Consider the following 16,138-nt stretch of genomic DNA (forward strand, 5'->3'; position numbering starts at 1 on the left):
TTTAAAGATCCTCTAAGGGTTTAATTAATTGTAATTCAAAAATTGAATGATTCTATTTTATTATGTGACTAGATTTCATTTAATTAAAAGTTTAATTGAATCAAAATAAAATATTAAGGATATGGTTGATTGCAATAAAATATCATAAACTTAAATAATTATTGAATTTTTGTTTAAAGGCTTTTTAATCTTTTTGCCAAAATTTTTTATTGTTTTAAAAACACGAAGAATTAAGTTGTATCATTATATAAATCATCACAAATAATATTGATGTATGATGAATTTTTGTTATTTTTTTACTATTTTTATTTATTTAAGAAATATTTTAGTATTTTTATAATGGGGCTTAAACATTTAATAAAATTTTTATTGAATTAAAAAAATTACAAAATTTTCTTGACTTGAAAATATATAATTTTGTGATATATTTATAAATTGTATATTATAATTTAATCATATTATTTGTTATTTAAATGAAGAATATTATTAGTTAATATATTAATTTCAAGGCTTTAAAATGTTTAGATTAATTTAATTTTTGTTAATGAATCAATATTGATATTAATATATATTAAAATTTATATTTTAAAAAAATATTTTTATTTATATTAGTTAAAAAATGTGAGTCTATTTTTATTATATAAATGGATCAAATTTAAAAGTTTTCATAAGAAAAACCTAAAAGTATACAATTTTAATATTATTTAATATATTATTAATATAAAATTTTAATTACAAAAATATTATTAAAAAAATACATTTTTTTAATATATATTTATAAAAAATCTAATTAAAAAAATATACCATCATCTAAATTTTGCTTATTATACTAACAATATGTCTTAAAAAAAAAAAACCGCAATTGCAAGAGAGATAAACTGCCGCAATTTAGCCTAGTTCGTATTGGATAACGTCAGCGGAGAAAATGCCGGGGATATGTTAGTCAAAGTTGATAAAAAGCCAAGGTTATTCCGGGAAACGCGCAAAAATAAAAATTTCTAAATACTTTTCTTTTTTCTCTTCCAAAATTAGAAAAAGAGAAAAAATACAAGGAAATGAATCCGTGAAATTCCGTCGGAAAAACAATCACAAAAACAGTAGCAGCAGCTTTAAGAAGAAACAGAGGAGAAAACAAACGAGATTTCTCTTTTTTCTCTATAAATTTCTAGTTTATTATTGTTATTATTATTATTATTATTATTTTCCTCTGTTTCTCTGTTAATAGACAATGAGCGATCAATCGGAGGAATCGCCTCTCATGGCTCCCCCACTGATCACCGAGCCCGGCGAGATCGACCTTGAGACCGGTCCTGCCGATCAAATTCAGTGTCGAATTTGCCTTGAAACTGACGGTATTTTCTACTTCTAAACCCTCATTTCCTCAAATTTCACTTTCCTTTTTTTTTTTTAAATAAAAAAATTTTGTTTCTCTGATTTTGCTCTGAATTATGCTCATTTTGTTTATTTCTACACCTTCCTCTCGAAAGAATTCTGGTAAATCCAATAAATTCTAAAATTTATTCCTGAGTTACGTGCATCACTCCAGTATTAGAAGTTCAATTTTTTTTTTTGGTGACCGAACTAATTGGATTATTAGCCGAATTTAGAGAGGAAAATAGTAGCAATTTGATTATTTTCAATTTCTCTATTTATTTTTTTTAAAAATATTTTTGAATAAGAAATTCCTAAATAAAATCTTTTTGGCCATCCTACACAATAATGTTTAATAATCATAAAAAAAAGCTTAATTTTTGCTGTCAAGTGTGCGATTTCTAGAAACTTGTGCTAATAGTTCAATGTGCAATGGTGCTTCTCAGGTAGAGATTTTATTGCTCCTTGCAAGTGCAAAGGGACTTCAAAATATGTACACCGCGAATGTTTAGATCATTGGCGAGCTGTAAAGGTATGAATATTAATACCCTTTTTCTTCATTTTTGAACAGAGAAATTCGAATGCATTATACTTTACTTGTACTATGGTTTTATTGGTGTGCGTACGAATGGTTTTCTTTATAGCTGTTATTTTATTGCTTACACTAAATTGCACTGTTGGAGTTTTACTGTGTTCGTTTGGATGTCAATTGTTCTCATAATCTTGATTCAATTTCTTTATTCTGCCCGTGTCTGCTAATAAAGTAAAAGCTAGACATCTATACAACATAACAAATATATATATATATATATATATATATATATCAGCCACATTGGTCCTTTGTTCAGTAATGGAGACAAAAAGTATTGTTTTTACCATATATATTCCCCGTAAATGCGAGTTTTACTTCAGTTGACTTAAAGAGAGCCTTTTCAAAGTCTTCCCCCCCTTTCCCCGCCCCAATGTTTGGCTTTAATATAGTAATAATTAATATAACTCTTCCATGGCACAAACGTAGCACATTTTGTGTACTTTATTAACTGAAATTGATAAAGGATGACATTGGATCAATAGTAAAATCATAGGGATGAAAAGTTGGGGACAAATTCTATTTCATTTACCCTCTTTAGTCTAATGTGGTTACATATTACTATATCAACTTCATTCTATATAGAAATTCATTTCATTGCATGAGGATTGTGATTGCAAACTGATTGGCAGTCACTCCTCAAACTAACATACTCAATTGGTCTTGATCAAAGGCAAGGACATACAGGATATAAGTGTTTGTCTATTCTGTAAAGTTTGACCTATCAATGGTTCAATACCCTGTTACTGACTTACTTTCCACTGCTTAAATTCAATTTGACTTTTAGTTTTAACCTAACGAGCATAATGGTTTCAGTTTTTCCCATCTAGTTGATCTTATTTGTTATTCTGATAGCTTCCAATAGAGTCCTAGATTGTAAAGTGTTCTTATCAGGAATTTGGAGAACTTTGTGCAGCATACCTTGAACTGACTTCAAAGAAAGGATATAACTCTAAACATTGAATAATCAACTTGAAGTCAAGTATGATATGCTAAAATTTAATAGAATTTCAAGAAATGTAGCTATATTAGATTTTCTGAGACATTGGTATCTGTCTAAATGGCCTCATAGTTGGATATACTTCACTTTAAAACTGGTGTATTTGGACATCCCTTGACAAAGATCAGAGAAAAAGTTTAGAAATAAATGGTTTGAACAGTTATAGAAGATTTACAACAATCAATCAAACAAGCATTGATATGAAATTAATTCTTTTTAGTTACTGATTTAATCATTAACCTATGTTACTCATCTTCTTGAAGACTACTTACATACAAGGATGACCAGTCCATAGGATAAAGTTGATTTTAGCTGGTTAAGTCTGCAAGCACACACTTGCATAGAATGATAACCAGTCATCAGGAGGGAAATGGACATTGGTGCTAGCTTGTCATCTCTATATGTGTGTGTGTCTTTTGTGAGCATATCGCCTACAATAATTGTACTACAATCAATCAATCAGATATTGGAGTTATGTAGGGTCTACCAAAATGTTTTGTGGTGTTCACTCTTATAAGTGGTGGGCCTTCACATAATTCTTGATTGTGATTGGACAATTGTAGCGTTGTAGTAAAAAGAATTGTAGTTGAAATGCTCCAGTGTCTTTCATGGGCATCGCACTGTTCTCCTTTTTACTAGTTACCATATCTCATAATGTGTAGGATTTTTTTTTTTGTTTGTTTTTTGCAGGAAGGGTTTGCATTTGCTCATTGCACAACCTGTAAAGCTCCTTACCATTTGAGAGTTCATGTTGCAGCTGATAGGAAGTGGCGAACCTTGAAATTCCGATTTTTTGTGACCAGAGACATTTTATCCATATTTCTGGCTGTTCAACTAGTATGTTGTCATTTCTTGATTGTTAGTTCTGGCATTGTTAGTTTACTTCTCCTATTGTAAATATGTTTCCTAGGTATAATTCCTGGTTCTTTTGTTCAGGTCATTGCTTCACTGGCATATTTGGTCTATTTAATTGACAGTTACCAGCATTCATGGCTCCGTCTTGCATGGGGTTTTGAGAGTGAGCTTAGTTTCTATTACATATGTGGTAAAATCTCAAGAACCTGAAGTGATATCTTGATTATATGTCTTACAAATAATAGAGTTTGTTAATTTGTCTTTTGGATTATTGATTGATATATGGAAGGGAATGGCTTTGGTGTATCTCACTTTGATTGCTTATTTATTTATTTTTTTATATCCTTTAAAAAATTGTTAATTACTGAACAGAGCAAAGCAACTTCAGTAATATTGCACAAAGTTTCTTATGGGACATTTTTACTTCCCTTAGAAAACTTTGGAATGCTTTTCTTACAGGATTAACTATCAAGTTCCCTAGGTTTGAGAAATAAACTTATTCGGTTCCCAATGTGTAAATACTAAATGCAACATTGGAAGAGATTGTCTTTACATATGAGGTTGCTGCATGCAAGATGTGTCTCAACCTTTAAAGCTTCTTTCCTTGATTGAAAACCTCAACCTATAAAGATTTTTCCTTGGTTAAAAACCCCAACCTATAAAGCTTTCAACCTTAGTTGAAAAACTCAACCTATAAAGATTTCTTTTTTGGTTGAGATACTGAACTTATAGAACTTCTTTCCTTGGTCGAAATACTAAAGCTATAAAGGTCCCTTTATTGGTTGAATAATCTAACCAAGGACAAATGTTAACAATTTATTTTTGGTTAATATACCTTCTCACTTTAATAATAAAAAATTTGAATTTAACTTCATGTTATTTTAATCAAACCTTGTAAGTGAAAGTATATCTCAACATTTAAATTTACAATTTATAATGATTAGTTGCTTGATTGATATCATGTCTTAACCTATTAGAAATTTTAATCGATAAATTTTTGCCATGTTGAAACTGTGTCTCGAAACCATGTTAGCTTTGTGTAGAATTCATTGCCTAGGCACTGGAGTCCCCTTCATGATGTATGATGCTGAAAACTATGAGTTCATTGCAGAGAAAATGAAAAAAATATTTAAGGCATTTAGGAAGTTATGAAATATTTTTTTGGAATTGAGCTCAAAGTGGTGGAAAAAGCCTTAGTTAGGTCTTTAGCGATACAATAGTAATTTCATATGTAAAAGACTAAAATTTCATTTTGACCTTAATTTTTTGAAGCTTTACTATCAATTATTAAGGGGTGAAGCTTTCTTCACTAAATTTTCAATGATAATTTCATTTCTGCTCCTAGTTGGTTAAAGTACCAAAGTGAACAAAAATTTGAGGTTGCCTGTTGTTTTCATGGCCTTTTATATGATACCTAGTTATATGCTAAAACTTGCTCTGTGTTTCTTTCTTTGAAATTTACCAAACACTGCTGGGTGAATTGACAAGATTGCTTGAAGAAATTTTTTATTTATCTGATTTTCATGCTTTAGTAATTCTTACTTGTATGAAATATTCATTAACCCAGCTTGGATATTGCCGCTTTTGCTGATAGATAACAAAATGATTGTTGAATACAGGAGCATTACTATTTTTTGCTTTGCTGGGGCTATCAGGGTGCTTTATTACTTGCTATGATCGAAGAGTGCGTAATGATTTGGCTCAGCCTTGTAGAGAATTATGTCTTTGTTGCTGTCAGCCTGGGTATAACTCTACTTGTAAACTTCGATGGATGTTGTTGAATTGTACTGTCAGTTTGATATTTTACTATTCATCATTACTTTTAATAAAACTTTATCAATTACATATTGATATGTTAAAGGATAGGGAGTTTATTACATACTTTACATATACGATCAACCGTTGCGATCTAACATCATTTGCCTCATCTTCTCTCTCTCTTCCCCCTTCCTCTTTTTTGAATTTTGTCTCATGATTGGTATAGCAGAGTACATTTCATGTTTTTCTCTATTGTTACACCTCCATATATGTCCATATATGTTTGTGTGCAAACCCTCACCCAAAACATGCACAAATATGTGAAAAGTAAGTGGCATTTTGCATCAAATTCTTTATAATCATCATAGTGCATGAAACTTTTTGCATGTGTTATATACCATTTTCCATCTCTTTAATCAAGTACTCAATGCCATGCAATATGCAATTTACTTACTCACTGCATAGGAACTGGTGAGCTTCCTTCAATCTGAAAGGAAAATGTATGCTCAAACTGTCAATTTTCATATATTTGGAGGCATCAAATGATTTTTTAATCCTCCCCTCCTTTCCCCCTTTTCTCTTTATTGATATGACTTGTGCCATTTATTTGTCCGTGGATTCAAGACAAAGAGGAATATTAGCAATCCTTTCCAAGTTAGCAAATAGTTGTTCTCTAACACAAAATAAACTCTACATTAACCCCTTCATGTTTTTTTATATATATTAACATCCTCTAACTATACTTAAATCAATGTTTACTGTGCTGCTGTATGCACATTTTGTATTGGAGCACAAAAGAGCACAAAAGATAGCTCAAACTGATGTTTTTGGATGTTCTGTCCGGTAGCTATTTCTGTATCTCTGATGTATCTGTGGTTACCGTTTACCTTTCTCTTCGACAGTTGTCATATTATGCATCTTTGGGTTTGCTTTCCTTTTTCTTTTTGGGCATGTTATTTATTTATCATGTAAAAAATACCATCTGCATAGTTTAGAAGAGTCTCTCCTGTGTTGCACTTCAAGTTTGAAATGTATATTGGCTTCATTTTTGCTCATTCTATTGATTTACCTAATTCTGAACCTTCCATTTTTCTTCCTCCTTCCCTTTCCAGTGCTCCTCTCATCGGTAAATCCTTGTGTTATGAGGGCGCCATTGTTATTGCTGCTGACATTGGAATGGTGTCACTGGGGAATGGAATATAACTTCAAATGGTCTGAAAAAAGTTTTTAGTAATGATGCATGCTAGAATCTGATTTATTTTTAGAGCGGGTTGCATTAGCTTCTTATTTATTTGATATACTAAGCGTTTGAAGTGTTGCTAATGGTGGGATTGAAGCACATAAATTGTTATTATGGAAATCATATAACTTCAAATGGTCTGAAAGAACATTTCTGTATTTGACAGATTCTAGGATCTAATTTATTTTAAAGCAGGTTGGATTTGCTTCTTATTTATTTAATATGCTAAGCTATTGAAGTGGTGCTAATGATGGGGATGAAGTACATATATATCATTCACTAATTAATTTATGAGTGTTGGGGCAAACTGATCAAATTATTAATTTGTTTATTTTCAACTCTCACAGAATGTGTGCGGACTGCCATTTACCTGGCACTCTTTGTATGTGGACTGACTGTACTACATGTTTTGAAAGCTGTGCTAGTGCTGCTACTGAATGTGGTTGCCTAGGTGGTGCTGGTGAAGCAGGGCTCCCATTATTGTTCATAATGGCATTGATTGTGCTGGGACTATTTACTGTGATTGGTATATTTTACAGTGTTTTGGTTGCTACAATGGTTGGACAAAGGATTTGGCAGCGGCACTATCACATACTCGCAAAAAGAATGCTGACAAAAGTGAGTTGCACTGACAGGTCTTCAGCTTTGGTTCATGTACTGCTGTATGTTAAAGTTCAATTCTTTGGGGCAGTAGGTCAACTGGTTTCAACTAAACTAGTTGATGAAGTTAATTTCTAGGTGCTAGTTTGTACGATGAATAAGCTGCCTTTATAAGAAATGAAATGGAAAGGACTGAAAATTATCACCTTATTCCTGTCTGTTTTGCGGATAAAAGTATTTTTATTGACGTAATAGCTTCTATGATGGGGTAGACAAAAGCTTCATTTACGTTGTACTTTAGGGTTGTCAGGAAATTTGGTGTTAAAAAATACGCACATTAATTGTGGCAAAAGAAGATATATTACATATCTCTGCTCCTGGCAAGGATACTAATATAATTTAGATCCTCTTTCTACATTTAGCTTGTTTTCCATCTCATATGAAGTGTGCCAACAATGCTCAGAGGTCCACCGGTGTTGTTTGCTTATGAACTGTTCATTTTGCAAAACTTAGATGAAGTAGATTCTGGGAGCATGATGTTCTGCATTCAATTCTCAGCCTTTTTATTGGTTCATCTGTTAGTTATATTTAAATTAGCTACCAAACTATCATTTGAATATGCTGCATCAGTCTTTTTTTCTTAAAAAATGTGTCTTTTTAGCTTGTTTCTGAATTGCTGTACAGTTTAACATAATTCAGCTTTATGTGTACTCTATTAGGAATACGTTGTTGAGGATGTTGATGGTGAAATGACTGGGTCTGACTGGTCTCCTCCCCCTCTCCCACCTGAGCATGTCCAGCAGCTGAAAACACTTGGCCTTCTGTGAGTTCGGAATTATATTTTATCGTTGACAAAAACAACATAATGTAAAGATGGACTGGCTCCCTATTTTGGTAGGTCAGTCTTCACTCCGGGCTTATGAATCCACTTACTCCAACAAAAGAGTTTTATGCATTTATCTAGGAAGAAAATTTACAGAGGTTGTTAATATCATTCAGTTAGAAGTCTGTGAATGATAATATGTGAAATTCTTAACACTTTTTTTTTTTTGTTTTCTATATCCTGTAATGTTTACCATTAGTTTCACTTCCATGAGGAAACTGGAACATGGTATATATAACTGACAACATGCATTTGAAATCCTGCCAAATATTAATAACCTTGTAGAGATCCGTTTTCTTTTCCTGAGTGGTTCCTTTTTTAACTTATTTCATTCAAATTAATTTCGTTTGCTGATCCCCTATCTGTGATATGTATTCATTGTTGATGTATTATCGAAACTTGAATATGCTGCTTTTTTTTTAATAAAAGAAGCGGCAACTTGGGGATAGGAAAAAAGATTTTAAGTATTAAGATTTAAATTTCAATGTTAGATATCATTTTGTAAGAATAATTGCATGAATTAATTAAATTAAGTTTTGATTTTGCATTGAATGTTTAGTGATACTTTCGTTGCTGTGCGTCCGATATTTTGTCTGCCGCATTTGTTATAGCCTTATATCTACTTAATATGTTATGTTCGCCATATAAAGATAAACCGGAAACCTAGATGTCTTTCCATGTTTAGAACTGCTAGAGAAAAAAAAAAAAAAAGATTAGGGCACTAAAATGAGTCAGCAACTCAAGGCGTTTGACCCAGAGTTTAGTATTAACTCTTTAGAGTAAGTTTGGATTGGGTAAATTGGATTATTTTGGTTTTGGTTGAAATTTTGCTGCTATTACACTCAAGAGGATAATCCGATTTGAGTTCGATCTCTTCAAGTAGGGATGCGTTAGATATAGATTCCTGCTTTTTCAAGTCGGATTAGATTTTGAGCAGTTTAGTTGAAGTTTTGCGGCATTGTGATTGAAAGCAATTACAATCTTACTTCTTACCTGCTTTTGTTATCGAGAACAAATTAAAAGCAATAGGTATTTTGAATCAAAATATAGTGTCTTTTTTGGCATTGCGTTTTGGATCAATTTTTTTAGCAATTGAGATAAAATGCAGCTCAATCACAACGCCAAACGAGATTCTTTTTACATGGCAATGGGTGGATATAGGAAATTTTTTTTAATCGAAATTTAGCTATAGTTGTCAAGAATTTCCATGAAAGCAACCCATAATGCGAAATTTCTTGGTGAATCCCACCGCATGTGGCCCCAACTGCCGAAAGAAGGAGATGAGGAGAACTAGGTTCCATCCTTGGCCGACAAAAGTAACGAACCACGTGGATGCCATGTGCAGACACGCAAATAATCCATTTCATGACAAAATCAATTAACCTACCGAGGACAATGACAATGTAAAATTTAGGCTCTCAATGATTTTAGCGAGGCTAATTCATTAATTGTTTGGCTTCATTTGTCTTATTTTTTCTTAAGATTTAATTCAATTTGGATATGGAAATCCAATAAGTTAGGTTCAAAGTGTTGATTTATTTTTTCACTTAAAATTTTCCATTTCTACGACAAATTATAAACTCTTTCACGCTATCTTCTTTTATCTTTTTTTATTGGCTAATTGCATATTTTGATTTGTTGATTATATAATTCTATATTCTTGGAAGAAAGGTATAAAGATTCAATCATAATATGACTTAAGGATTGCTTACCTTTTCTTAACTAAAAATAATTTTATAAGATTCATTTTGCTATTATTTATAATAAAAATTGGATCATAATCTGATTCAAGAAATTTTATTTTATTTTCACTATTAATTACAAATGGAATTAATTTATATCCGGCTAACGCATATCATATGCCATATATTTTATTTTACATGAAAATGAACAATAATAAACCAACTTAATGTGCCATATTGTCTTGAATTAAAAAGTAATCATATTTATATCATTAGAGAGTTGAAAATCGATAGAATATTATTTGTTTAATAATCTAAAAGCGACGGGGAAGGTTACTGGAACTTTCCTCCACAATTTCAGTGACGACTTATTCTCTTAGTACCACGGCACCACCCACTAAAAGAGAGACACTTGTCCTCCACTTCACCGAAAAATCTCACGCCCTTCCCGATTACATGACACTTCAACACATTTACTAAATTACCCTTGGATGTATTGGTGGGCGGCCGCCGACAAAAGTTAGCAGTTTTGTTTGGTTGTTTTAATCGGTCGTCCAAGGCTTAACTTAAAAAAGGGTCTTGCTTTTTTAATTTAGCAGGATTTAATCTTATTTCAAAATTGAAAGTTCACTGTAACTGTTTGCAAGCAGTTCCTCTTTTGTTAAAAAATGCCTTTTTTTTAACCTAAAACTTAGTAAAGTTTTACCATCGGTTAAATAATTTAAATAGTGTTTAGTAAGGGACTATTATTCCAAAATTCTTGACAATTAAATAATTTAAATAATTTAACCTGAAAAAGGCAGAGCATGAACCCCGGGAACTGAGAGGCTCCCATTTTCAACATTTTTCAGGTTTTACATTTCAATTTTCGACAGGCCGGTCATTGTTTTTGTTTTTTTTCTTTTAAAATATAAAAAAATCCTGTAAATTTCTGAAGTCCACAGGAATTTAAAAACCGCTAAACCCACCGTGGCACCATGTCATGTCTGAAAGACCACCAAACCAAGCAAATCCAACATTAAAATTTAAAAATTAACTCACCAAAACTCAAAACCACCGGTCAGCCTTATCCATTCCGTTAACTGTCCACTTCCAAGGACCTTCCCCCCTATATATACTTCCCTGATCAAAGTCTCTCTCCATAGATCATTCAGGTCTCCAGCTTCACATCATATTTTCTAGACTTTTGATCACAGGGTTAGAGATGGCGGATATTGCTATGCTTGTTGCTGAGGAGTACGAAAGGAGGGTGAGGCTTTCAAGAAATAAAGTTGGGGCTGAAAAAGAAGAGATTAACTTGGTTTCTAGTGTAGCTGTCTTGGCTCAGAAGGTCAAGAGCAAAATTGGGCAGGAAAGAATTGAGGTTGTCAAGTTGGCTTTAGAACCAAAGAGCCAGATCGGTGTTGCAGCTTTCAATGGAGCCTTCTCTGCTTGAAAACTTTTCTCTTCTTTCGTTCTTTCCAAAATCATTTCTCCAAAAAAGTTGTAGACAAAAAAAAAAAAAAAGTCCATTTCATTTTGTCATTTTGATTTGTAAATTCTGGTCTTCTTTCTAAAGCAAAATTTCTGCTTATGGTGATATGATCCTAGGTTCTAACTGGGATCCTCATATTGCTGACTGTTTTAAATGGCTTGCTCGTTATAGCATCCGAAGGAAACAATTTTCTCCGACATGATCGTGATAACTGGGAATGATAATGTTGAAATCATTGAATACCTCGAAAGCTAGTTGTTCCTAATTGAAACAATCACTTTCATTTTCAGCAATCAAAACTGGGAATTTTCCGCAATGGTAGTTTTCAAATTTTGATTTAATTGTAGTTGCAGGTTTAATTTGCTGGATACCAAGAGTAAGGTCGGTCCATAGTATATTTTTTATTGTTGGGAAAACGGTTTCAGAGAGGTGATTGGACTGAGTATAATTCTTCTTAGGCACACTTCTAGGGCTTTGCCAGTTGGCTTCATATATTTGAGTATGGTGAACAAAAGCTGAGTCCAATCACCATAAAATAGACTTAATTGACTAGGCCTGAGTGCATTTAAAAGGCCTCTTTGAGAAAGTATTGGGCTTTTTATTTTGAGAAGTAACAGTGTATGTTGGATCAATATTCTATTTAATTTCTCAACATAAAAATGTAATATTTATTGAAAATAAATTATAGTATATATGCATCTCCAATTTAACATAAATTTCATTTTTATTCATTCATTTATTGAAAAGAATTATATTTATAACAGTTGTAGTTCTTTATTATTATTTTTTCCTCCTTCAGGCTTATTCATTCATTTATTTATATTTTTTGTCCCGTTTAAAGGTATTTTTTTCAAAAACAAAATCGTGAGAATATATCCTTAGGCTCTCGAAACAAGCCAACAACACCTCATAATTGATGCAGTCCAAGACAAGTCTAAAAAGATGTTACAATTTAGGTGAACAGGTGGGAATGTGACATCAATTATTAAGCATTTCCTTTATGAAGATGGCTTCATATTAAAATTGTTCATCAACCACTCGCCCTTTGCATTAAAGAAGGTTACCCTCTGGGCGTGCCAAAGCACCGTTGAAGGGGTCATATACTCACTTTCATAGGACTGAAAGTTACAAAACAATAATTGTTATATACACGAAGATTATACTAGTAGTGCCGTAAAATTAATTTAGATTTCGAGTTTAAATTTTAGTATTTATCCTTTTTTTTATTACTAAACTGTGATATTGTTAAAAAATAAAATAAAATAAAATAATTTCTCACTGGCAAACCCTAGATTAAACAAAGATTTAATTGACATATAGCAATAGATATAATATACACAACGGCTAAAATCTAGAGAAAGGCCGGGCAGGTTAACAATGTTAAAATTTTGTTCATTAACGAATCCATGAATGATGCAAAATATGTTAAATCTAGGACCACTGATGATCTCATGCTCCTAAGTCCATGAGGTATGCTATCATTGCCTTTTATTTATTTATTTATTTTTTTTGAAAGGACATTGAAGAAAAGCAAAAGTTTTCACAATCAGAGAAATATACCTAACCCGCTGCAAAGGCACAAACATGACGGTTCGTGTCGGCAACTTGGCATAGATTAAGTAGAAACCAGTGGCAACAACATCTCCCTCTACGTTTTCCAACTAGTAGTTTAAAATATTTGTACAAGTTTGGAGAAATTCAATTTAAATGCAGGTGTGTGAAATCAGTATATCCAGGGTTCTTTCTTTCTTTCTCTTTTTCATAGTTGAGTTGCAATGGATTTGAAAATTGAGGGCATCAAACAAAAAAATGACTCTGAATTTGTCTATGCCTTGGCAGTTGGCACAGTTTATTTATCAGTGTCAGGAATCCTGATTCTTGCATCAAATCCTCCACTCCCTAATTCAGCAAAAAAGAAGAAAAAAAAAAAAAAAAACTCCACTTTCTTCACCAACCAATCTTATATAAAAAATATATTGATAATGAAGAAACATCTATGGCTTATAGGCTTTAGCAATTGCCCACCTACTTTTGACAGTAATTAAGCATTGGTAGCTACCATGAAGCTGATTCAAAAATTAGATCACAAAGCCACTATCAACTGTTCCATCTATGAGAAGTAGGCTTAATTTCTGGCCCTTGATTATCCCCTTGGAATTAAAACTAATAAACAGAAAAAAAATCTACATTTCTTTGAGAAACTTTCATACCCAAAACAAGGTATCGGCAATTTGCACAGTACAAAATTCTCTGTGCATCTTCCAATCCAAGGAATTTGATCTATTTGGGGACCAAAAACCTTGCATAAATTAGCCCAGAAAAAAGACGTTCAATCGAAGCCAACATGTTCAATTTTCATAAGACTGCTCATATAGAAATATATACATAAATCAACTAAAATCTACATAAAAAAAAACCCAAAGAAAGAGAGAAAAAAAATTATACATAAAATTCTTTCTAGTTATAATAATTTACCAAGTATCTGTGCTTCTGTCAGCCAAGTAAATCAATTAAAACATAAGAATCCTAGTAGCATAAAAATCAGAACAATCTGTGTAAACTGTTGCCATGTAATGCAGATAACAAGAAAATCATCTCTTCATCACTCCCATCATACTCTACCTGATTTTGCAGCCTGTGATAATTAGCCACTATCTCGTCCGGCAAAACTTTAGTCCTGCAAAGTGGACATGTAGCCCAATACTGTTGAAGCCACCTATCCAGGCAGTCCTTGTGGAAGGTATGCTTACATTTCAATTTCCTCACTTTCTCACCTTCTTCAAGCTCTGATAAACACACTGCACACTCATTTGACTGATCCGGCTGCCTCGATGATGATCTTCTCGAGTAAAGGATTGTTGGGTTCTTTTCTTCAATGCATTTCAGGTACTGCGTTGTTGTGATCAGGCGTTTTTCAGAGTCACAAACCCCGCCAGTGATGGACCTTACAAGGATTACAACTTCAAGGAGTAAGAGAGTGAAAAACACTATGGTCATGGTGTAGAGGCGGGAGAAGAATTCAGATATAGCAGCCATAGCTTGTGTTGAAGGAAACAAAAAAAGAATGATTAATGATGGATACGGAAATGAGAAGGGGGAAGACATTATATTTATTTTATATAAACAGTGATGTGTAGATTCCGTACTTGATTTTACAAAGTAGTGTAAGTTACAGTTTTACATTTATTCGAGGATGGACAAGGATGTTTTTGACTTTTTAACTATTGGTATGTTCATAGGACTTATCTCTAGTGTTGACATGTCTCTGATACAATTATATGGGCAACCTAATTTTTTGTTTTTTTATGGGTTTAAGGTCCTATTTGAACATTATATTTTTAATTTCTTTTGTCATTACCTCTGTTAGGTTAGAGTAACTAGCTTACTAGCCAATGAGTTAACTTAATGAGAATTTAGTATTTTTTTTTATTATTCCGAATGAGAATTTGGTAGTTAGGAAAGTTAAATTCATCTATAATTGATTAAGAAAATAAAAATAAAAATATGTTTTTATGAATTTAAAACTTAGTTTATTTGATTTATGCGATTAATTTTAAAAAGTAATATTTAATAAATTAAAACTTTTTTATTTTTTATTATGATTTTTTTTTATAAAAAATTATATTTTTAATAAGAACTAAAAAAGGATTTAGAAAGAGGAAAAAAAAGAAGAATTATAAGAGTCATCCTCATTTTGTAGAATATGATCCAAATGCATAAAAAAGATAAAAGTCTAAAAAAACAGTTATTAACCTTTCATATTTCAAAAAAAAAAAAAAAAAAAACAAAGAAATAAAAAACTTATGGAGTCTTTTTCAACAAAAATCTTTCATGATTATGGTTCATTGAACTTGCAAGTGAGAATAATAATGATTTAGTCATTGACATACTGAAATAGATTTTATAAGCAAATGTGTAACCATTATCGAATTCAATCAATTGTCTAAATTTTTGTCTTAATAAAAAATTGTCTAAGTTTTTATTTTTAAAGAAAAGAACTTGGATTAATTAACTTATAATATATAATATATACATATTATTTAAATTTTCAAAATTGAAGCCAATTTACCTTGTACACTCTGTGTAATATTTAATATTTTACTTATATACTAATAAAACATTTAAATATATATATATATATATATATATATATATATATATATATATACAGCTTAATATATCCTCAAGTTTCATTAAAAAACCTTCAACATCTAGTATTAATTTTCCTTATTATTATTATTATTATTTTTACAAAAAGAAGCTGAAGTCTATGAGATAGGAAAAGAAAAATTATTTGTATTAGAAATTGAATTCTAATTTGTAAAAATTCATATCCTAAAAAAATATAAATAAATCATTTAAATTAAATTTCATATTTAATTTCATCATTTTAACTCGATGAATATTTATTTATATCTGTCAATGATACATTTTAGGAGTTTAAGATATCTTCATTGCCATCGATTTCTAGCTTGGCGATCATATAGTGGCAAAATTTAATTTGGAGGTTGGTTCTTCCTTAACTAGCTAAAATGAATGCAGGATAGATAAGTTGTTGAAACTTTTTTGTGTTATTTTATGATTTTTATCTAATTCTAGTTTCTTACCAAAAAAAAAACTTTCTTTACTAGACAAACAAAAAATGTGGAGGAACGTATTGACAAAGACATGACACCAATTGATAAA

At 31.4% G+C, this 16,138-nt stretch overlaps 3 protein-coding genes across 3 annotated transcripts; 2 read left to right on the plus strand and 1 right to left on the minus strand.

Annotated features, from left to right (window-relative positions):
- Positions 1-967: 967 nt before the first annotated feature.
- On the plus strand, positions 968-8,637 carry LOC111316943 (uncharacterized). Its single transcript, XM_022919189.2, has 7 exons — positions 968-1,352; positions 1,818-1,903; positions 3,651-3,797; positions 3,897-4,005; positions 5,435-5,558; positions 7,161-7,431; positions 8,133-8,637. The coding sequence occupies exons 1-7, from the start codon at positions 1,229-1,231 to the stop codon at positions 8,238-8,240; spliced, it is 969 nt and encodes a 322-aa protein (XP_022774924.1). The 5' UTR covers positions 968-1,228; the 3' UTR covers positions 8,241-8,637.
- Positions 8,638-10,979: 2,342 nt separating this feature from the next.
- Positions 10,980-11,700, plus strand: LOC111316113 (uncharacterized). Its single transcript, XM_022918127.2, has one exon. The coding sequence runs from the start codon at positions 11,183-11,185 to the stop codon at positions 11,411-11,413; it is 231 nt and encodes a 76-aa protein (XP_022773862.1). The 5' UTR covers positions 10,980-11,182; the 3' UTR covers positions 11,414-11,700.
- Positions 11,701-13,785: 2,085 nt separating this feature from the next.
- LOC111316114 (RING-H2 finger protein ATL16-like) lies at positions 13,786-14,563 on the minus strand. The gene has a single exon (XM_089753386.1). It carries the CDS (start codon positions 14,555-14,557, stop codon positions 13,994-13,996), a length of 564 nt encoding a protein of 187 aa, XP_089609512.1. The 5' UTR covers positions 14,558-14,563; the 3' UTR covers positions 13,786-13,993.
- Between the last annotated feature and the right edge of the window lie 1,575 nt (positions 14,564-16,138).

The sequence above is a fragment of the Durio zibethinus genome, chromosome 24 (assembly GCF_047325235.1).
Source record: "Durio zibethinus cultivar Kanyao isolate XHJ-2024 chromosome 24, ASM4732523v1, whole genome shotgun sequence".
Taxonomy (NCBI): domain Eukaryota; kingdom Viridiplantae; phylum Streptophyta; class Magnoliopsida; order Malvales; family Malvaceae; genus Durio; species Durio zibethinus.